Source organism: Pelophylax lessonae, assembly GCF_965119305.1.
Source record: "Pelophylax lessonae genome assembly, chromosome: 3".
Taxonomy (NCBI): domain Eukaryota; kingdom Metazoa; phylum Chordata; class Amphibia; order Anura; family Ranidae; genus Pelophylax; species Pelophylax lessonae.
Genome location: NC_138770.1, coordinates 475,393,791 through 475,418,429, shown reverse-complemented (window position 1 = coordinate 475,418,429; position 24,639 = coordinate 475,393,791). Strand labels below are relative to the sequence as shown.

General features: G+C 42.2%; 1 protein-coding gene across 1 annotated transcript in view; it reads right to left on the bottom strand.

Moving 5' to 3' along the window:
- CAPN9 (calpain 9) overlaps positions 1-24,639 on the bottom strand; it is a gene marked incomplete at its 3' end in the record, with an annotated part of 565,834 nt that overhangs the window by 471,757 nt on the left and 69,438 nt on the right. The window contains exon 5 of the mRNA XM_082250935.1: positions 8,828-8,996. Coding sequence (XP_082107061.1) covers positions 8,828-8,996 — 169 coding nt within the window. The remainder of the gene's footprint in view (positions 1-8,827; positions 8,997-24,639) is intronic.

The window sequence follows — 24,639 nt, the reverse complement described above, 5'->3', positions numbered from 1 at the left end:
CCCCTACCACCTGTTACTTGTACATGATTGCTAACCCTCCTGCATACTATCTATCACCATCTGCTATCGCTCCTGCAACATTACTACCTGAGTGCCTATCATTAATTGCTATCACTACTCAAGCCAATTCCTTCAGTATATCACCTCAATACTATTGCATAGATATCTATCACTCCAGCAACATCTTATCTGAGTGTTTGTGTATGTGCATACTGAAGCAGGCTGAGCCACTATGATGAGTCAGGAGAGTTGGATAAGGTGATTCAACACATCTCTACAAGACTACTGAGTGGAAATTCTGCAGCTGCAAATCCAGTTCACTAAATCAAACCCCAGAGCGTTACAGATTGCACGAACCAGAATAAATGGATTCAGCAGAATTAGCCACTCATGTGATGCACCTAACACAAAAGGTAGATGCATTAATTGTTCCTCTTACCGAAGTGCAAAAAGAAAATCAGACTTTGAGACAGCAGATAGCCCGTGTATCACAGCTCACTGCTGCTCAACCACGTGAGCCCAAAATAAACCCTCCACAAGTGTTTACAGGTGATCGGAAAAAATTTCGTGAATTTAAAAACGCATGTCAATTGCTTTTTAATTTAAAACCTCGTACTTACAATACAGACCAAATTAAAGTCTGCACCACTATCTCATATATGTCAGGTGATCCACGGGCTTGGGCAGACTCTCTTTGAGAAAAATGACCCTCTTCTCAACTCCTATCCTGCGTTCCTAGCAGAACTCTCTAGCCTGTATGAAGACCCAAATAGGCAGAGTACTGCTGACAGCCAATTGAGGGCTTTAAAACAGGGAAGGAGACCTGTTGAAGACTTCGTAGCAGAGTTCAAGAGATGGACCCTTGATTCAGGGTGGAATGATGCATCTCTGCGAACCCAGTTCAGGCTCGGGTTATCCGAAGCCGTTAAAGACGAGCTCGCCTGAGTGGATTTACCTGGCACTTTGGATGCCTTAATGCAACTCAGCATCAATATTGACAGACGTTTACGAGAAAGGAAGGGTGAGAAAATGGGAGTACCATTACCCAATCCTTCTCGGTTTTCGTCCTTTGACCCTACTCCTATGGAGGTAGGAATCATACGCCCACCATTATCGTCTGTTGAACGAGCCAGGAGAAAATCTCAAAATCTCTGCATGTATTGCGCTTCCGCTGATCATCTGATAAGCGTCTGTCCCCTTGTCCGCAAAAAAGAGGGTGAGTGTTCACATGTATTACTGGCGGGATTAACGACTTCTTTTTCTAATCCCTATCTTTTCATTCATTTGATCTTACAGTGGGACCAAAATAGAATCACTACCAAGGCTATGATCGACACAGGATCTTGTGGGAACTACATTGATACTAGTTTTGTTGCTTTGAATAAAATACCTATTATTTCAAAACCTATTCCTGTCTCTGTTAGTTTAATTAACGGTATTCCGTTATCTTCTGGTCCAATTACCAATCAGACACAAGCACTTCTTGTTACTACTAACGAGTCTCATGTTGAGACCACCTCCTTTGATGTATTACCTTCACCACATTTTCCCATTATTTTGGGGCTTCCCTGGTTACACATACATCAACCAAACATTGATTGGAAAACGCGGACACTAACCTTCCCCTCTCACTATTGCGAGACCACGTGTAACCTCCAATCTTATAAAAAAATCCTGTCCATGGTGTCAGATGAAATCACACCACCACCATGCTATCAGGATCTATCTGAAGTCTTCCTTGAGAAAAATGCTCAAGTATTGCCTCCCCATAGGGACTATGATTGTTCTATTGATCTACTCCCTAATAGTAAACTACCTTTCGGACATGTTTATCCTCTATCTCAGGATGAACTTTCTCATCTTAAGGAATACTTGGATGAGAATTTAGCGAAAGGGTTTATTAGACCCTCTACTTCTTCCACAGCTGCAGGACTTTTCTTTGTCCGCAATAAGGATCTAAGTCTCAGGCCTATCATTGACTATAGGCAGTTAAATACTATCACAATAAAGGATCGCTATCCTTTACCTCTCATTCCGGAACTCATTGAACAAGTGCGTGGAGCCACCTACTTTTCAAAGTTGGACCTAAAAGGGGCATAAAATCTCATCCGTATCCGTAATGGGGATGAGTGGAAGACGGCATTCAGAACTAGATACGGACTATTCGAATATCTAGTGATGCCCTTTGGATTGTGTAATGCTCCCGCAGCATTCCAGCGGTTTATAAATGACATCTTCAGAGACCTACTCGATGTTTGTGTTGTAGTATATCTGGATGATATACTCATTTACTCTCAATCCTTGTCTGAACATGTAAGACATGTAAGACTTGTGTTGTCCAGATTACTCGCACACAATTTATATGTAAAGCTGAAGAAATGCCTATTTCATAAGGAAGAAGTATTATTTCTAGGATACATCATATCAAAGAATGGCATCAAGATGGATATGAGCAAGATATCGTGTATTCTGGATTGGCCTGTACCAACAACTCGTAAGGCATTACAACGATTCCTTGGGTTCTCAAACTTTTATAGGAAGTTCATCAAGAACTTTTCTTCTATTGTAAGACCGCTCACACAACTTACAAGTGTGAAAAAAACATATAAATGGTCTGAAGAAGCAAATAAAGCTTTCCGCTTGTTAAAATCAAGCTTCACTTCTGCTCCCATACTACGCCATCCAGACCCATTACTCCAATACATCCTAGAGGTGGATGCGTCAAATATGGCTGTAGGAGCAGTTCTTTCCCAACGACCAACGAATACTTCACCACTCCACCCAGTTGCTTTTTTCTCTAAAGCACTAAGTAGCCCAGAGGTGAACTACCCAGTGGGTGAAAAAGAGTTGCTTGCCATTAAACTGGCACTTGAAAATTGGCGACATTTACTTGAAGGTACCCGGTTGCCAATACTCATATATACAGATCATAAGAATCTCCAATACCTTCAGACCAACAAGACCCTTTCCCATCGGCAGGTACGTTGGTCATTATTCTTCCTAAGAATCAATTTCTTAGTGACCTACACACCTGCAGATAAGAACAAGAAGGCGGATGCGTTATCACGGTTAACCGAAGATAACTGTGCTGAAATCCCTTTACTTCCTATAATACCCCATGACCGTATTATTGGTGTTGTTCGTTCCTTAAAGGAAGAGATTCTGCACAGTCTAGGACTGGATTCACCACCACCACAACTAAGTGCTGATGCAGAAGGCTTCCTCTACTTTGACAACAAACTCTACATACCTCCTGGTATGCGTACTAAAATCTTGGAACTATCACATGACGTACCTATGGCAGGACATATGGGTATGACTAAGACATTTAATTTGCTCACCAGGCAATTTTGGTGGCCTGGAATGAAGACGTCTGTACAGAAATTTGTTTCCTCATGTGACATCTGTGCAAGGTCCAAAATTGACACTACAAAACCATCTGGTCTACTTTGCAGTCTACCAATACCCAAAGTTCCATGGGAAGTTGTGTCTCTAGACTTCATAGTAGAATTACCACCTTCCAAAGGATTTACTACCATCCTAGTGTCAGTGGACCATCTGACAAAGATGGCACATTTCATTCCTATTCGCAGACTACCTTCATCTAAGGAAACAGCGGAATTACTAGTGAAACATCTGTTCAAACTACATGGAATTCCAAAGACTCTTCTATCTGACCGGGGTTCACAGTTCATCTCTAAGTTTTGGCAAGCTCTATGTCACATACTACGTATTGAGCGAAAACTTACTTCCCCTTATCACCCACAGACCAATGGACAAACTGAAAGAGTCAACCAGTGTATTGAACAATATTTGCGTTGCTACACCTCATACCTACAGGATGATTGGGTGGACCTCCTCCCTTTGGCGGAATTTGCTTATAATAATGCAACCCACAGTACTACTAAGCAAAGTCCGTTCTACCTAAACTATGGGTTTCATCCCACACTTCTTCCACCACGCATCCTACCATCAAGTAATCCAGTAGCCTCTGACTATCTTACCCAAATAAAAGACTCTCTGGGTTTACTTAACACCACCATCTCACATGCTCATAGCCAACAAAAAAGGTACTACAACCTTCGTAGAAGACCTTCTCTTCAATATACTATTGGGGATCTTGTTTGGCTATCTACAAAAAACTTGAGGTTGAAAATCCCCAGTAAAAAGCTTGGACCTCTGTTTTTGGGACCTTTCCCAATCGAGAAACTCATTGGGACATCTGCAGTTCGACGTACTTTACCGGCAGATCTTAAGATACACCCCATTTTCCACGTATCTCTACTAAAGCCACATATACCCAACCAAGGAATTAGACCTACCATCTTGCCTCCACCTCCAGTACAAGTTGAAGGGGGAGAAGAATTTGAGATTAGGGAGATTTTGGATTCTCGTATCCACAGAGGAAAACTCCAATATCTCATCAGATGGAAAAACTATGGACCCCAAGATGACACCTGGTTGGATGCTTCTGACGTTCACACATCCAGGCTTATAAGAAGGTTCCACTCTAAATACCCTGAGAGACCAGTGCTATAGGCCTTCTGGAGCCGGCCTTATGGGGGGGGGTACTGTAAGATCCTGGTACTTTCAGTACCTTTCTAGCCTCTTACTTCCGCATTGCGTTCCACCATTCAGGTAGGTGGAACGCATATAGCTGCATGTCTCTTTAACATCTGATGACGTCATCACTAGGCGCCGCTCTGAGCGGCTATTTCAACCGACGCTGTGCATTCACAAGGTGTTCGTGCAACCGCTCGTTATACATCCCTGTCTGACGCTGCCGAATCCTCCAGCTATCTTCCTATACCTTGATTGACCGGAGCCTCGCTACCTGATCCTTTACCTCGCTACCTGATCCTTTACCTCGCTTACCAGCTAGTGATAAGTACCCCGCAGGGGATCCCTTTCTATCAAGTCACATGCTATCTATTCTTGCATATTAAGAACTGTTGCTAAACTCTAGGATATATGCACTACAATATCTATCACCTGCATCGTTACCTAGATTGCTAGCTCTTGAGCCTACTACCACCTGTAACTTATCTCCTTGCATTAACTTAGCATCTCCTGTACACTTCATCTGCTATCCCCTACCACCTGTTACTTGTACATGATTGCTAACCCTCCTGCATACTATCTATCACCATCTGCTATCGCTCCTGCAACATTACTACCTGAGTGCCTATCATTAATTGCTATCACTACTCAAGCCTATTCCTTCAGTATATCACCTCAATACTATTGCATAGATATCTATCACTCCAGCAACATCTTATCTGAGTGTTTGTGTATGTGCATACTGAAGCAGGCTGAGCCACTATGATGAGTCAGGAGAGTTGGATAAGGTGATTCAACACATCTCTACAAGACTACTGAGTGGAAATTCTGCAGCTGCAAATCCAGTTCACTAAATCAAACCCCAGAGCGTTACACATACCAGCCCGAAACCGTCATGTGAAATATTTCTGATCAATATGTACTTTATGGAATTTTTCCAATAAATCTTCAGTGCAGCAATTCCTGTGGACTGTTTCTATGTACGGCCAGTGGGACTGCCTGATTGCTTTTGCACTGAAGCAAGTACTGCTGTGCTGTTCGCCTCACCTGCTGCTTAAAAAAATATAAGGAACACTTTGAAAACATATCAGATCTCAATGAGGATAAATATCATGCTGGATATCTATACTGATATAGACTAGGTAATGTGTTAGGAACAAAAGGATGCCATATTCTTTGATGGAAATAAAAATTATCAACCTACAGAGGGCTGAATTCAAAGACACCCCAAAAATCAAAGTGGAAAAATTATGCAGCAGGCTAGTCTATTTTGCTGAAATTTCATTGCAGCAACTCAAAATGGTACTCAGTAGTTTGTATAGCCTCCGCGTGCTTGTATGCATGCCTGACAGCGTCAGAGCATGCTCCTAATGAGAAGACAGATGGTGTGCTGGGGAATTTCATCCCAGATTTGGACCAGGGCATCACTGAGCTCCTGAATAGACTGAGGTGCAACCTGGCGGTGTCGGATAGACCGAAACATAATGTTCCAGAGGTGTTCTATTGCATTTAGGTTAGGCGAGCGTGGGGGCCATTTAATGGTATCGATTTCTTCATTCTCCAGGAACTGGCTGCATACTCTCACCACATGAGGCCGAGCATTGTTCTGCACCAGGAGAAACCCAGGACCCACTGCACCAGCATAGGGTCTGACAATGGGTCCAAGGATTTTATCCCAACACCGAATGGCAGTCAGGGTGCCATTATCTAGCCTGTAGAGGTCTGTGCGTCCCTCCATGGATTTGCCTCCCCAGACCATCACTGATCCGCTACCAAACTGGTCTTGCTGAATGATGTTACAGGCAGCATAATGTTCTCCATGGCTTCTCCAGACTCTTTTACATCTGTCATATGTGCTCAAGGTGAACCTGCTCTCATCTGTGAAAAGCACAGAGTGCCAGTGGCGGACCTGCCAGTTATGGTGTTCAAAGGCAAATGGCAATCGAGCTCCACCATGCGGGGCGGTGAGCACAGGGCCCACTAGAGGATGTCGGGCCCTTAGGCCACCCTCATGAAGTCTGTTTATAATTGTTTGGTCAGAGACATTCACACCAGTTGCCTGCTGCAGGTCATTTTGTAGGACTCTGGCTGTGCTCATTCTGTTCCTCCTTGCACAAATGAGCAATTGCTGGTCCTGCTGATGGGTTAAGGACATTCTATTGGCCTGTCCAGCTCTCCTAGAGTAACTGCCTGTCTCCTGGAATCTCCTCCATGCTCTTGAAACTGTGCTGGGGGACACAGCAAACCTTCTGACAATGGCACGTATTGATGTGCCATCCTGGAGGAGTTGGACTGCCTGTGCAACCTCTGTAGGGTCCATGTTTTGCCTAATGCTACCAGTAGTTACACTGACCCTAGCAAAATGCAAAACTAATGAAAAACAGCCAGATAACATGAGTAGGGAAGAAAAGGTCAGTGGCCTCCCCCTATAAAACCACTCCTGTTTTGGAGGTTGTCTCATTATTGCCCATCTAGTGCACCTGTTGTTAATTGTATCAACACCAAAGCAGCTGAGCTGAATAACAACCCCCTCTGCTACTTAACTGACCAGATCAATTTTCCAGGAGTTTAATTGACTTGATGCTATACTCATACCATGCATATAGTGTTCCTTTAATTTTTTTGAGCAGTGTGTGTATATATATATATATATATATATATATATAGTTGCACTCATAAGTTTACATACCCTGGCAGTATTTATGATTTCTTGGCCATTTTTCAGAGAATATGAATAACACAAAAACTTTCACTCATGGTTAGTGTTTGGCTGAAGTCATTTATTATCAATCAACTGTGTTTACTCTTTTTAATCATAATGACAACAGAAACTACTCAAATGACCCTGATCAAAAGTTTGCATACCCCGGTACTTAATACCATGTATTGCTTCCTTTTACATCAATGACAGCTTGAAGTCTTTTGTGGTATTTGTGGATGAGGCTCTTTATCTTCTCAGAAGTAAATCTGCCCATTCTTTTTGGCAAAAAGCCTCCAGTTCCTGTAAATTCTTGGGCTGTCTTGCATGAACTGCACGTGTGAGAAATCCCCCCAGATTGGCCCAATGATATTGAGGTCAGGAGACTGAGATGGCCACTCCAGAACCTTCACTTTATTCTGCTGTAGCCAATGACAGGTCGACTTGGCCTTGTGTTTAGGATCATTGTCATGTTGGAATGTCCAAGAACGTCCCATGTGCAGCTTCCAGGCTGATAAATGCAAATTCATCTTGCCATCTTGCATTCATCTTGCGATCAATTCTGAACAAATTTCCTGTGCCTTTGTAGCTCACACATCCCCAAAACATCAGTGACCCACTTCCGTGTTTCACAGTAGGAATGGTGTACCTTTCATCATGGGCCTTTTTGACTCCTCTCAAATTGTAGCGTTTATGGTTGTGGCCAAAAAGCTCAATTTTGGTCTCATCACTCCAAATGACTGTGTCAGAAGTTTGGAGGCTTGTCTTTGTGCTGTTTGGCATATTGTGAGCGGGATATTTTGTAGAATTCACGTAGTAATGGCTTTCTTCTGGGGACTCGACCATGCAGCCCATCTTTCTTCAAGTGCCTCCTTATTGTGCATCTTGAAACAGCCACACCACATGTTTTCAGAGAATCCTGTATTTCACCTGAAGTTATTTGTGGGTTTTTCTTTGCATCCCTGTAAGGGATCAACTGGCACCCCGATTGGGTACCTCTGTTGACGGATGCTCCTAGTGCTTTCCCGAGGGCTCCAAGAACTCCACCAGACACCATAACCACCTCAGACCCCACGAGCCGCCATAGCTTGGTTGGGGTCTTGCCATCTCCTACCCACCCTGGACCTACAATAAGGCTCCAGGTTCCAGTGGCTGAACCTCTCTTTCCCCAGAGAGTGCAGCAGGAACAGGAACAAGCTCTTACAAGAGCTTAGTGATTATTCAAGGTAGTATGAAGAGCATAGCAATCCCTTGTAGCAGATTCCCCTAATAAGAGACGGGACTCTCGATTGAGGGTGAAGTAGCACTCTTTATTGAACAGTCACACAGAATTTATATACACTTGAGAAGTATGTCAGTCACTACATGAACAATGACCCGAATATTTACCCAAAACATCACACAATGGTTAGATAACAAGGTACAGCTGACTCATGGCTAATCCCATCTACAGTGCCTTGTAAAAGTATTCATTAACTTGCTAATTAATTAACTTAGCTGCAGCACATACTTTTTAAAGGAAGGTCATAATTCAAATGTATCACATTTTAGGATTATAAGTGTACTTACATCGATCGAACATCCTAACATTGAACCTCTCTTCAGAGCTTTGTCCATTATCTCAAAATAATTACTTGGCGCACTCTTGTTTTCATACATTTCAGAAACGCCCCCAGTAAAATCTTCCATGGCCTCTATGGTACTCCCACCTTTCAGAGCTTCATAGCTTCCATTTAGTCTATGAAATGCAAAAAAAAATATTATGAGACTTTAGCAGTCAATTAGGTTCTTGTCTGTTGCAGCTTATTCCCAGTCTGTTAAGAAAGAGCATGCTGTATATACTGTATATATATTTTTCTAACCCCATTAGGGAAACTAAAAAAAAAAAAAATAAAATAACTTTACTTACAAATTGATATATTTTCAGAATTTATATAATACCAATATTAAACATAACACTTTAAGGCCTCATCCACACTAGAAAGCTAAAACCCGCTGTAAAAACGCCGGACAAAAAACACGAATGTAATAGCATTTTTTGCCAGTGTTTAGCTTAGTTTGTAAGCTATGTTTAGTAGCTGCAGAGTTAAGGAGAGGGGTTGTCATTATTAGCTGGTTGTTAAGGATTGGGCCGGGAAGCCGGCCACTGCGTCCTTAACAATGGATGAGTCATCAGCTGTCAGTGGGCTTCCCCGCTGACAACTGAATGTAAAAAAAAACATTAGAGATATAAACATAAACATTATGAACCAATGTGCTAACCAATCATTTAATTCAGGGAGGACCCAAATACAGATATATAAAGAGTGTAAATAAAGAGCAATATCAGCCAATTTCTGTAATGTCACCACATACAATGAAGCTCATAAAAAGGGAAAAATCAGCACTAATGCAAAAGGCAACATGTGACATATAAGGACCAGCAAATAAATAAAAGTGTTCAAATCCAATAATGTGCAGAGTACATGAATAAAGTGAAAAACATGCTAGGAGTGAAAGCACAGGTGAAAAATAAATCACAAATAAATGGTGCAATGAATGTGAAGAGTGTTCTCAGAAAACATTAATAATTAAAGCCCAAATAATTGTGAAGAAAGATATCAAAGTTGATATAAAGTCCACATATAATAAGTGATGATAATCAATAATAAAAAAAAGTGTCTTCCGTGCAAAATCCCAAAGAAAAGGGGCACTTATCCAACCTATGCGTGCAATGGCCGCTCACCTTGATAAAGGATAATATGCGTATTCAAAGTAATCCAATAATGGAAAATTCTTCCACAGCAGTGAATGATCGGCTCATGTAAAACAAGTAAACATCGCCATGGTGTAGTATATAAAAGCAGGAATTTATTATTAAAAATAGTGACTTACGATCTCAATATTTGCAGATGACACAAAATTGAGCAGGGCAATAACTTCACATCGGGAGGCAGAAATCTTGCAGAATGACCTGAACAAAGTGGGCAACTACATGGCAAATGAGGTTTAATGTGGATAAATGCAAGGTACTTGGGACTTAGGGACTAATAACGCATTGGCAAAATACATGCAAGTGGGGGGGCCTCTGGGGGTATCAAAAATGGAGAAAGATCTGGGAGACTTAGTAGCACATAGACTTAGAAATAGTATGCAATGTCAAGCTGCAGCTGCCAAAGTCGGCAGAATCTTAGCATGCATAAGGATGGGGATGTATTCCGAGACAAAACTATAATCCTTCCACTTTATAAATCACTGGTCTGACCACATCTGGAGTATTCTGTCTAGTTCTGGTCACCAGTCCTCAGAAGGGATGTGTTGGAGCTGGAGAGAGTGCAGAGAAGGGCAACAAAACTGATTAGGGGATTAGAGGACCTTAATTATGAAGAGCTTTTAGAAGTGCTTGATCTATTCTCCCTGGAGAAGAGACACCTGAGAGGGGACATGATAGCAATTTACAAATACATCCATGGTGATCAGAGCATAGAAAAAAAACGAATCAGTCGCAAGGAATGCATGAGGACACGAGGCCATACAATGCAATTAGAGGAGAAGCGTTTTAACCTCAGGCTACGCAGGGGGTTCTTTACAGTAAGGGCTACAAGACTGTGGAATTCTCTACCACAAATGGTAGTAACTGTGGGGAGTATGGCTACTTTTAAAATACTTTTGTACATACATCTCAAGGATAAAAACATTCAGGGGTATGGGAAATGATCACACCTACACAGGTTGAACTGGATGGACTATTGTCTTTATTCAACCTCAACTACTATGTAACAATTAGGTACAAAGTTGCAGATGAACAACAGGTGGGACTGCGGGGTCCCCAGATTGTATAGTGTATCTGTATGTAAACTTTGGGTCTTGGCCGAACGCTGGAAGTGACATCACCCGGGCCCCCCGACGCTATGAGTCATAACTTGACTTTATCAAGGATTGCAGGCTGGGTGACGATTGCCGGAATTAAATAGCAGAGCGGTTGTCATACGAACAGCATAATTAAAACAATGCTCCTTTTTAACCCTTACTGAACTTGGATGGAGTATTAATTAAGCATGATATAAGAGTCCAATTGTGACGTAACAATAGGAGGAGAATCTTGATAAAATAAATAGATGTTTTGCCGAACTAAATATAGATAAATAAAATATTACCATACCATAAGGGGCCAGCAATAGACTAAAATAACAATGTTAGCAAAAGTCATATAAAATAAATTTGCTAAAAAGATAATATACAGTGGGTACGGAAAGTATTCAGACCCCCTTAAATTTTTCACTCTTTGTTATATTGCAGCCATTTGCTAAAATCATTTAAGTTCATTCTTCTTCCTCATGAATGTACACATAGCACCCCATACTGACAGAAAAACACAGAATTGTTGACATTGTTGCAGATTTATTAAAAAAGAAAAACTGAAATATCACATGGTCCTAAGTATTCAGACCCTTTGCTGTGACACTCATATATTTAACTCAGGTGCTTTCCATTTCTTCTGATCATCCTTGACATGGTTCTACACCTTCATTTGAGTCCAGCTGTGTTTGATTATACTGATTGGACTTGATTAGGAAAGCCACACACCTGTCTATATAAGACCTTCCAGATCACAATGCATGTCAGAGCAAATGAGAATCATGAGGTCAAAAAAACTGCCTAAAGAGCTCAGAGACAGAATTGTGGCAAGGCACAGATCTGGCCAAGGTTACAAAAAGATTTCTGCTGCACTTAAGGTTCCTAAGAGCACAGTGGCCTCCATAATCCTCAAATGGAAGACGTTTGGGACGACCAGAACCCTTCCTAGAGCTGGCCGTCTGGCCAAACTGAGCTATCGGGGGAGAAGAGCCTTGGTGAGAGAGGTAAAGAAGAACCCAAAGATCACTGTGGTTGAGCTCCAGAGATGCAGTCAGGAGATGGGAGAAAGTTGTAGAAAGTCAACCATCACTGCAGCCCTCCACCAGTCGGGGCTTTATGGCAGAGTGGCCCGACGGAAGCCTCTCCTCAGTGTAAGACACATGAAAGCCCGCATGGAGTTTGCTAAAAAACACCTGAAGGACTCCAAGATGGTGAGAAATAAGATTCTCTGGTCTGATGAGAGCAAAATAGAACTTTTTGGCCTTAATTCTAAGCGATATGTGTGGAGAAAACCAGGCACTGCTCATCACCTGTCCAATACAGTCCCAACAGTGAAGCATGGTGGTGGCAGCATCATGCTGTGGGGGTGTTTTTCAGCTGCAGGGACAGGACGACTGGTTGCAATTGAGGGAAAGATGAATGCGGCCAAGTACAGGGATATCCTGGACAAAAACCTTCTCCAGAGTGCTCTGGACCTCAGATTGGGCCGAAGGTTTACCTTCCAACAAGACAATGACCCTAAGCACACAGCTAAAATAACGAAGGAGTGGCTTCACAACAACTCCGTGACTGTTCTTGAATGGCCCAGCCAGAGCCCTGACTTAAACCCAATTGAGCATCTCTGGAGAGACCTAAAAATGGCTGTCCACCAACGTTTACCATCCAACCTGACAGAACTGGAGAGGATCTGCAAGGAGGAATGGCAGAGGATCCCCAAATCCAGGTGTGAAAGACTTGTTGCATCTTTCCCAAAAAGACTCCTGGCTGTATTAGATCAAAAGGGGGCTTCTACTAAATACTGAGCAAAGGGTCTGAATACTTAGGACCATGTGATATTTCAGTTTTTCTTTTTTAATAAATCTGCAACAATGTCAACAATTCTGTGTTTTTCTGTCAGTATGGGGTGCTATGTGTACATTCATGAGGAAGAAGAATGAACTTAAATGATTTTAGCAAATGGCTGCAATATAACAAAGAGTGAAAAATTTAAGGGGGTCTGAATACTTTCCGTACCCACTGTATATCAATATGTATACAAATCAATAATGAACATAATATATAGGTGGAGACCAGGTGGGGAACAGCTGTAAATACATCAAGATAATATAATGAGAATAATATAAAACCCCAAAAAAGGAAGGAAAAAATCCAATATCAATATATAGAAAATATAAAAAAATATAAATATTGATAAATAAAAGATGAAACTGATTAATATTCAGAGATAAAACAATTGAGATCAAACTCAATGTTTAAACCAAAAGGTGTGAAAATCTGCATCTCAAAAATACATTGGGATTCAGCTTAACTCAGAGTAATAATCTTATTACTTCCTCTCCAGTGGGGTTTATATTTTTCTATGCCCCAAAATAATAGAGAGGATGGATCTTTTTGATGACATTCAGCGTAATGTTTAGAAATGCTGTGTTTTGGGTAACGTTTTCTGAATGTGTTCTCTCAAACACTTGCACAGTGGTTGTTTCGTTCTCCCTATATACTGGAAATGACAAGGACATTCCAGTACATAGACCACTCCCTCTGTCCTACATGGTATAAAATCCCTGATATTGCAATGTTTACCAGTGGAGGTAGATATAAATTCTTCTTTCTTTCTTTCTTTTAGTGAAGTTGGTGTGTCTACATGCAAACACTTTTTACATGCAAACACTTTTTACATGGAAGAAAGCCTTTTCCCTCAAAGAAACTAAAGGTTTTCTTAGGGGGTTGATCTATTACATCTTTTGCTATACGATCTCTTAGTGTAGGTGCCCTCCTATAAGTAAACTTCGGAGTCTGAGGTAGTAGCTGTGCTAGAGATCTATCCGCCAGAAGCACCTTCCAATGCTTTTTTATAATACGCTCAAGCTTTTTGTGTTGAATATTGTAATCAAAAACAAGAGGGGGTTCCTGATGACTATTTTCTCTTCTCTTCCTTTCTCCATTTAATAGTGCTTCTCTTTAAAGATTCCCGACTTCATCAATTTTCTGTCTTATAAACCCTCTCCAAAAATCTTGTCTCTATTATATTGGCTTGTTGTTCATAATCTTTCTACACAGTACAGATTCTTCTAAGTCTCATCAGTTGTCCTTTAGGAATATATAACAAGCCATGGTTTATGATGGCAACTATTCATAGGGAGGTAATCAATTTCTATCGACTAGTTTAAAGTGTGTTTTTGTTTTTAATCTTCCTTGTTCGTGCCATATTTCCAGATCCAGGAATGTGATTATTTTCCAAGACAAGACCATATTCTTCTCATTTGTATTGAGACCTTGACCAAAATTAACTAGACTAACCTTGTCCCCTGCCCATATAATGATAATATCATTGATAAACCTTTTATATAGGAGCATCTGACTTGGTTTATTATCGTATATGGCTTTTTCCTCCCATTGTGCCATATATAGCCACACTGGGAGCATATTTAGCTCCCATCGCAATACCCTGTATTTGTTCATAATATTTGTTGTTATACCAGAAATAGTTATGTTATAAACTATATTTTAAACATTTCTGTAGAAATTTCCTTTGAGGACATTTGCGACTGGTGAGTGTCCTAGCGACTGGTGAGTTTCCTTGCGACTGGTGAGTATCTTTGCGACTGGTGAGTGTCCTAGCGACTGGTGAGTGTCCCTGCGACTGGTGAGTGTCCTTGCGACTGGTGAGTGTCCTTGCGACTGGTGAGTGTCCTTGTGACTGGTGAGTGTCCTTGCGACTGGTGAGTTTCCTTGCGACTGGTGAGTTTCCTTGCGACTGGTGAGTGTCCCTGCGACTGGTGAGTGTCCCTGCGACTGGTGAGTGTCCCTGCGACTGGTGAGTGTCCTTGCGACTGGTGAGTTTCCTTGCGACTGGTGAGTGTCCCTGCGACTGGTGAGTGTCCCTGCGACTGGTGAAGTTTCCTTGCGACTGGTGAGTATCTTTGCGACTGGTGAGTATCTTTGCGACTGGCGAGTGTCCTTGCGACTGGTGAGTGTCCATGCGACTGGTGAGTGTCCTTGCGACTGGTGAGTGTCCTAGCAACTGGTGAGTGTCCTAGCGACTGGTAGTGTGGTGCGACTGACCGGGCTGTGAGACTGTGAGTGTGTGCGACAGGAGTGTGGTGCGACTGACCGGGTGGTGCGGCTGGGAGTGTCGTGCGACTGACCGGGCTGTGAGATTGTGAGTGTTGTGCAACTGAGTGTCAAGTGAGTGAAGCGGAATACCAGAGGGTGAGAAGGTAGAGTTAGGAAGCCAGGAAATAGCCCCATAGGATAGTCTTAAATCACTGAATCCCCATTAGATTAGATAGTAGGTACAATGCCCGGCGGGTGTGGAGATGCGATTCGGTGTACATCTTGTAATATGTATGCGTTCCTCAGACATGTGATCGAGGGCGAATACAAATGCGCAAAATGTAAGCACGTTGCTTCCCTGGAAGCTCAGGTCCTGAATCTAGGGAAGCAGCTGGCAACACTGAGACGAATGTCCATACCGGAGGAGAGCCAGGATTGTACCAGTCAGGTGCAGGCAGGGGTCTGCACAGAGGTGGGCGGAGTATCGGAGGTGCAGGCATCAGAGCAGAGTAGACATGTGACAGTTAGGAAGGGTAGAGGGCAAAAAGGCAAGGAGGCTGATCCTGGACTGGAGCACCCCAATAGATACGCCCCGTTGTGTGATGTTGGGGAAACCAGTCAGGGACCAGCATTGCTGGAGCAGAGTGACGCCCCTAGCTGCCAGGGGAAGAACTCCTCCAGTGAGGCTGGGAGAAAGGGAAAGGAAAGACAGGTGCTGGTGGTAGGGGACTCAATTATTAGAAGGACAGACAGTGTAATCTGTGACAAAGACCGTGCGTGCCGAACAGTCTGTTGTTTGCCGGGCGCTCGGGTTCGGCACATCGCGGATCGGGTGGACAGATTATTGGGTGGGGCTGGGGAAGACCCAGCTGTCATGGTACACGTGGGTACCAATGACATAGGCAGAGGAAGACGGAGAGTCCTAAACGATTTCAGGGACTTAGGCGCTAAGTTGAGGACTAGGACCTCCAAGGTAGTATTTTCCGAAATACTACCTGTACCTCGAGCCACACCAGAGAGGCAGCGGGAGATTAGGGAAGTTAACGAGTGGCTGAGGAGCTGGTGTAGTAAGGAGGGTTTCGGGTTCCTGGAGAACTGGGCTGACTTCTCAGTCGGTCACCTGCTCTTTTGTAGGGACGGATTGCACCTAAATGGGGAGGGTGCAGCCGTACTGGGTGCGAGGATGGCCAAAAAGCTAGAGGGGCTTTTAAACTAGGGAATGGGGGGGAGGGTACAGATGTAGAATTAGCCAGTGGAAAGCAAGTTGCAGAGGGCAGAAATGGGGGCACTAGCGGTAGGGTGTACGGAGCTCCTATACCCAGGATGGGTATGGGGAAAAATCAGGAGGGCAACCTAAAAACATCAAATGAGGATATATGTAGCCGCTCAAAATTAAGAGGTTTGTATACCAATGCCAGAAGCCTGGCCAACAAGATGGGAGAGCTAGAGCTGCTGTTGTTGGAGGAGGACTTAGATTTTGTGGGGATAACTGAGACTTGGTTTGACAGCTCTCATGACTGGATGGCGACCATTCAGGGATATTCCCTTTATCGCAGAGATAGAGAGGGTAAAAAAGGAGGAGGGGTATGTCTGTATATTAAGAACAGTGTGCAGGTAAATATGAGGGATGATATTAATAATGGAGCTAAGGACGAGGCAGAATCCCTATGGGTAGAGCTTCAAAGGGAAGGCACAGTGGGGAAGGTAATATTGGGCGTATGCTATAGGCCCCCCAACCTGAGGGAGGAGGGGGAGGCGGACCTCATTTTACAGATAGGATTGGCAGCAAGGATGGGAAATGTCATTATAATGGGGGACTTTAATTATCCAGATATAGACTGGGCAGATGGAACCGCGCATTCGGCCAAGGCTAGGCAGTTCCTAAATATCTTGCAGGACAATTTCATGGGTCAGATGGTGAATGCACCGACAAGAAACAATGCGGTACTTGACCTACTGATTACCAACAATACAGACCTGCTCACGGATATAGAAATACGGGAGAACTTAGGAAACAGTGACCATAGGTCAATAAGTTTCAGTATTAATTATAGTAATAGGAAGCAGAGAGGTAATTTAAGGACGCTGAATTTCAAAAGAGCCAATTTCCCAAAACTGCGCTCGCTGCTAGAAAATATCAAATGGGATAGAACCCTGGGAACAAAGAACACGGAGGAAAAATGGGAGTGCTTCAAGAGCATACTAAACAAGGGGATTGACCAGTGCATTCCAAAGGGAAATAAATTTAAAAGAGCAAAATTAAACCCTGGGTGGCTAAACTCCAACATAAAAATGCATATTAGTGCTAAAGGAAAGGCTTTCAAAAAATACAAGACTGAGGGGTCAGTGGCAGCATTTAAGCATTACAAAGAGTGTAATAAGAAATGTAAAGATGAAATCAGGGCGGCTAAAATAGAACACGAGAGACATATAGCGGAAGAGAGTAAAAAGAACCCCAAGAAGTTCTTTAAGTATATAAACAGTAAGAAAGCGAGGTAAGAACACATTGGCCCCATAAAAGATGACAAAGGAAATATGGCCACTGAGGACAGGGAAAAGGCGGAAGTGTTAAATAATTTCTTCTCTTCAGTCTTCACAAAAGAATCGGGGGGCTACACGAACCCAGCTTGTAAGGCCAATCTAAACAACACACCTCAGGAAGTGCCGCCATGGCTAACAGAAGACAGACTTAGAACTAAACTTGAGAAACTTAACATAAATAAATCACCGGGACCGGATGGCTTGCACCCGAAGGTTCTTAAAGAGCTCAGCCAGGTGATTGCCAGACCATTCTTGATCTTTAAGGATAGTTTACAGACAGGTATGGTGCCAGCAGATTGGAAAAAGGCCAACGTAGTACCAATATTTAAAAAGGGGCCGAGGTGTATCCCGGGTAACTATAGACCTGTCAGCCTAACATCTGTAGTCTGCAAGATTTTGGAGGGGATGTTAAGGGACCACATACAAGACTTTAGTAATGAAAACAATATAATTAGTAGTAATCAGCATGGATTTATGAAAAATCGTTCTTGCCAAACCAATCTATTAACCTTCTACGATGAAGTGAGCTGCCATCTAGATAAAGGTAAGCCAGTGGATGTGGTGTATCTGGACTTTGCAAAGGCCTTTGACACCGTTCCCCACAAACGCTTACTGTACAAACTAAGGAAGGTAGGTATGGACCATAAGGTGAGTACCTGGATAGAGAACTGGCTCCAGGGGAGAGTCCAGAGGGTGGTGATTAATGGGGAGTACTCGGATTGGGCGGGGGTGGAAAGTGGGGTCCCCCAGGGTTCTGTCCTGGGGCCAATCCTGTTTAATTTATTCATAAATGATCTAGAGGAGGGGATATCGAGTACAATCTCTCAGTATTTGCGGACGATACTAAACTAAGCATGCCAATATCTTCTATACAGGATGTGGAAACCTTACAAGCGGACCTAAACAAAATAACGGGGTGGGCAACTACATGGCAGATGAGGTTTAATGTTGATAAATGTAAAGTAATGCACTTGGGGGCCAGAAACCAGAAAGCAAGCTACTCACTAGGGGGGGAACCTCTGGGGGAGTCTAGGATGGAAAAAGACTTGGGGGTACTGGTAGACAACAGGCTTGGCAGTGGCATGCAATGCCAAGCAGCTGCAAGCAAAGCCAACAGAATATTGGGATGTATAAAAAAGGGGATTCACTCCAGAAATAAAGAGATTATTCTCCCGCTCTACAAGACTCTGGTCCGGCCACATCTGGAGTATGCTGTCCAGTTCTGGGCACCGATCCTCAGGAAGGATGTGCTGGAATTGGAAAGAGTCCAGAGAAGGGCAACAAAAATAATTAGGGGAATGGAGGACATCAGCTATGAGGAAAGACTACAAGCACTGAACCTATTCTCTCTAGAGAAGAGACGTTTGAGGGGGGATATGATATCAATGTACAAATACTGTACTGGCGACCCTAGCATAAGGAACAAACTATTCAGAGTAAGGAAATACAACAAGACACGTGGCCACTCACTAAAACTAGAGGAAAGGCGGTTTAACCTTAAAATGCGTAAGGGGTTCTTCACTGTAAGGGCGGTAAGGATGTGGAATTCTCTTCCACAAGCAGTCGTATCAGCAGGGAGCATTGATAGTTTCACAAAACTATTAGATGGGCACCTTAAAGACCACAACATACAGGGGTATACAATGTACGGTTAAAAGCAAACACACAAACACATCATAGGTTGAACTGGATGGACTGATGTCTTTTTTCAACCTCACTAACTATGTAACTATGTAACTATGACATTTTAGATCACTCATTTCCTTTAGAGCCCATCTTGAAGCTTACAACGCTTCCTGATGATTAATAATGGTGTAAAGACTTGCTACATCTGCTGTTGCTAGGTAGATGGTGTCAAAGTCTATTTTGATGTAATTTAATAATTGGATGAGATGTTTAGTATCTTTTAGATAGGATCTGGTCTTTTGTACTGTTGGTTGTAAAAACCAGTCTATATAGTCACCCAAGCTAGATCTGACCGAGTTCATGCCATTTACGATGGGTCTCTTAGGTGGATTTTGTTTGTCCTTGTATATTTTGGGTCAAAGATAAATCACTGGAATATGGCAGGTTTTTTGGTTCAAGGTATTTGGCCTCATTTTCTCATTTAAAAACAATTTTTTTCTTTTCTTTTCTGAATCAATCTATCGAGCTCTTTTTTAAAGATAGATGTTGGGTTACTCGTTAATTTCACATACGTTTGGAAATCCCGTAATTGGTTAGACATCTTGTTCACATGTGTTTCTTTTGAGAGTATCACAATGGATCCACCTTTATCCGCAGGTCTGATTACTATGTTTTTCCTCTGTAGTTTGAATTCTTTCTCTTATTTCTTTATGATCCCAAGTATTTTTTATTTTTATTTTATTCAGGTCCTGTACTACAACATTTTTGAAAACATTGCTATGGCCTTCATTGGCTAGTGGCGGATAGAATACCTCAGACTCTGAAATGTACTTATAGGACGGCACCTATACTTAGTATAGCAAAAAATGTAATAGATCAACCTCCTAAGAAAACCTTTAGTTTCTTTGAGGAAAAAAGCCTTTTTTCCATGTAAGAAGTGTTTTACATGTAGACACACCAACTTCACTAAAAGAAAGAAAGAAGAATTTATATCTACCTCCACAGGTAAACATTACAATATCAGGGATTTTATATCATGTAGGACAGAGGGAGCGGTCTATGTATCGGAATGTCCTTGTCGTTTCCAGTATATAGAGAGAACGAAATGACCACTGTGGAAGCGTTTGAGAGAACATACAAAAAGGTTACCCAAAACACAGCATTTCTAAACATTACGCTGAATGTCATCAAAAATATCCCCTCTCTCCTATTTTCGGGCATAGAAAAATATAAGCCCCACTGGAGAGGAAGTAATAAGATTATGATCTCAATTGTTTTTATCTCAGATTATTAATCATTTTCATCTTTTATTTATCAATATTTATATTTTTTAATATTTTATAGATATTGATATTGGAGTTTTTTGCCTTCCTTTTTCTGGGATTTTATATTATTCTTATTATAATACTATCTTGATGTATTTACAGCTGTTCCCCATCTGATCTCCAACTATATATTATGTTCATTATTGATTTGTATACATATTGATATATATTATCTTTTTAGCAAATGTATTTTATAGGACTTTTGCTAATATTGTTATTTTAGTTTATTGCTGGCCCCTAATGGTATGGTAATATGTTTTTTATCTATATTTAGTTTGGCAAAACATCTATTTATTTTATCAAGATTATCCTCTTATTGTTACATTACAATTGGACTCATATCATGCTTATATACTCCATCCAAGTTCAGTAAGGGTTAAAAAGGAGCATTGTTTTTAATTATGTGGTTCCTATGATGACCGCTCTGCTATTTAATTCCGGCAATCGTCACCCAGCCTCCAACCCTTGATAAAGTCACGTGTGTTGTGACACAACACATTGGGAGGAGCCAGGTGACGTCACTTCCAGTTTTCGGCCGAGATTCAAAGTTCACATGAGCCGATCATTCACTGCTGTGGAAGAATTTTCCATTATTGGATTACTATGAAAGCCCATATTATCCTTTATCAAGGTGAGCGGCCATTGTACTCAAAGGTTGGATAAGTGCCCCTTTTCTTCGGGATTTTGCATGGAAGACACTTTTTTATTAACGATTATCATCACTTATTATCTGTGGACTTTATATCAACTTTGATATCTTTCTTTACAATTATATGGACTTTTATTATTAATATTTTCTGAGAATATTCTTCACATTCATTGCACCATTTAATTGTGATTTATTTTTCACCTGTGTTTTCACTCCTAGCATGTTTTTCACTTTATTCATGTATGCACATTATTGGATTTGAACACTTTGATTTATTTGCTGGTCCTTATATGTCACAATGCGATTAGAGGAGAAGCGTTTTAACCTCAGGCAACGCAGGGAGTTCTTTACTGTTAGGGCTACAGGATTGTGGAATTCTCTACCACAAGAGGTGGTTTCTGCGGGAAGTATGGTTGCTTTCAAAACACTCTTGGACGTATATCTCAATGATCAGAACATTCAGGGGTATGAGAGATGATTACGGCCACACAGACCTACACAGGTTGAACTGGATGGACTATTGTCTTTATTCAACCTCAACTACTATGTACAGTGCCTTGCGAAAATATTCCGCCCCTTGAACTTTGCGACCGTTTGCCACATTTCAGGCTTCAAACATAAAGATATAAAACTGTAATTTTTTGTGAAGAATCAACAACAAGTGGGACACAATCATGAAGTGGAATGAAATTTATTGGATATTTCAAACTTTGTTAACAAATAAAAAACTGAAAGATTTGGCGTGCAAAATTATTCAGCCCCTTTACGTTCAGTGCAGCAAACTCTCTCCAGAAGTTCAGTGAGGATCTCTGAATGTTTCAATGTTGACCTAAATTACTAATGATGATAAATAGAATCCACCTGTGTGTAATCAAGTCTCCGTATAAATGCACCTGCACTGTGATAGTCTCAGAGGTCCGTTTAAAGCGCAGAGAGCATCATGAAGAACAAGGAACACACCAGGCAGGTCTGAGATACTGTTGTGGAGAAGTTTAAAGCCGGATTTGGATACAAAAAGATTTCCCAAGCTTTAAACATCCCATGGAGCACTGTGCAAGCGATAATATTGAAATGGAAGGAGTATCAGACCACTGCAAATCTACGAAGACCTGCCCGTCCCTCTAAACTTTCAGCTCATACAAGGAGAAGACTGATCAGAGATGCAGCCAAGAGGCCCATGATCACTCTGGATGAACTGCAGAGATCTACAGCTGAGGTGGGAGACTCTGTCCATAGGACAACAATCAAGATATCCATAAAAAGTGTAATTTAAAGTTTGCCACAAGCCACCTGGGAGACACACCAAACATGTGGAAGAAGGTACTCTGGTCAGATGAAACCAAATTCGAACTTTTTGGCAACAATGCAAAACGTTATGTTTGGCGTAAAAGCAACACAGCTCATCACCCTGAACACACCATCCCCACTGTCAAACATGGTGGTGGCAGCATCATGGTTTGGGCCTGCTTTTCTTCAGCAGGTACAGGGAAGATGGTTAAAATTGATGGGAAGATGGATGGAGCCAAATACAGGACTATTCTGGAAGAAAACCTGATGGAGTCTGCAAAAGACCTGAGACTGGGACGGAGATTTGCCTTCCAACAAGACAATGATCCAAAACATAAAGCAAAATCTACAATGGAATGGTTCACAAATAAACATATCCAGGTGTTAGAATGGCCAAGTCAAAGTCCAGACCTGAATCCAATCGAGAATCTGTGGAAAGAACTGAAAACTGCTGTTCACAAACGCTCTCCATCCAACCTCACTGAGCTCGAGCTGTTTTGCAAGGAGGAATGGGCAAAAATTTCAGTCTCTCGATGTGCAAAACTGATAGAGACATACCCCAAGCGACTTACAGTTGTAATCGCAGCAAAAGGTGGCGCTACAAAGTATTAACTTAAGGGGGCTGAAAATTTTGCACGCCCAATTTTTCAGTTTTTTATTTGTTAAAAAAGTTTGAAATATTCAATAAATTTCGTTCCACTTCATTATTGTGTCCCACTTGTTGTTGATTCTTCACAAAAAATTACAGTTTTATATCTTTATGTTTGAAGCCTGAAATGTGGCAAAAGGTCAAAAAGTTCAAGGGGGCCGAATACTTTTGCAAAGCACTGTAACTATGTAACATGTTGCCTTTTTTTCCTTTGCTGGCATTACAACAAACAAAATGCTGTGGAGTCCCCCAATCTATACCAGGCCCTTTGGGTCTGGTATGGATTTTAAGGGGAACCCCAAGCCAAAATCTTAAAAAAAAGGTGTAGGGTTCCGCCCAGAAATCCATACCAGACCCTTATCTGAGCATGCAGCCTGGCAGGCCAGGAAAGGGGAGGGGGCGAGCAAGTGTCCCCCCTTTTTGAACCATACCAGACCACATGCCCTCAACATGAGGCAGGTGTTTTGGGGCAGGGGGCTCACCCCAAAGCACCTTGCCCCTATGATAATGAGGACAATGGCCTCTTCCATACAATCCTGGGTGGTGGCTGTGGGGTTCTGCGGGCAGGGGGCTTACTGGAATAATTAAGCCCCTTTTAACAAGGCACACTTGATCCTGCCCCCCCATATGAATGAGTATGGGGTATATTGTATCCTACTCATTCATCAAAAAAGCGTCAAAAAGAAATAAAACCACACATACAGTTTTTGACTATTTCAATTTTCATTATGTCGCCCCATTTAAATCCATCATCAATCACAATGCCTGCAGCCGCACAGCTGACTGCCTTATTCGTCGCAAGATATTTCCTTAATAGGTAAGGGGCAGGGCCACCTGGCAAAGTCACCTGGTGGCACAGCCCCTGTGACATCACCGACCAGTGCATGCTGGTCATGTTGAGGCTATGTGGCCTAGTATGGTTCAGAAAGGGGGGCACCCCCCCTTTCCTGGCCTGCCCGGCTGCATGCTCAGATAAGTGTCTGGTATGGATTTTGGGGAGGACCCAATGCCAGTTTTTGAAAAAAAATGAGGTTGTGGTTTCCCTTAAAATTGATACCAGACCCTTTGGATTAGGAGGACCCCCACACCGTTATTTTCACATTTTTGTATTGCCAGCAATGTTTTTTTTTTCATTCAGCTTTCAGCGTGGAAGCCCGCTTACAGCTGTTGACTCATTCATTGCTAAGGACATGGTGGCCAGCTTCCTGGCCCATTCCTTAACAACCAGCTAATCAAAGTAAAAATGCCCTGTGTGCATGAGGCTCACAAGAGTTGGGCGGACAGTTCGGCCTGAGCATAAGTTTGGGCCGAACATTGGCCGTTCGCCTGTTCGACGAACACCCGAATTGTCATGGCATTCAACTGTTTGTTAGGCCCACCAAATGACCACATTGCACTGCCCTACCTCATTGGA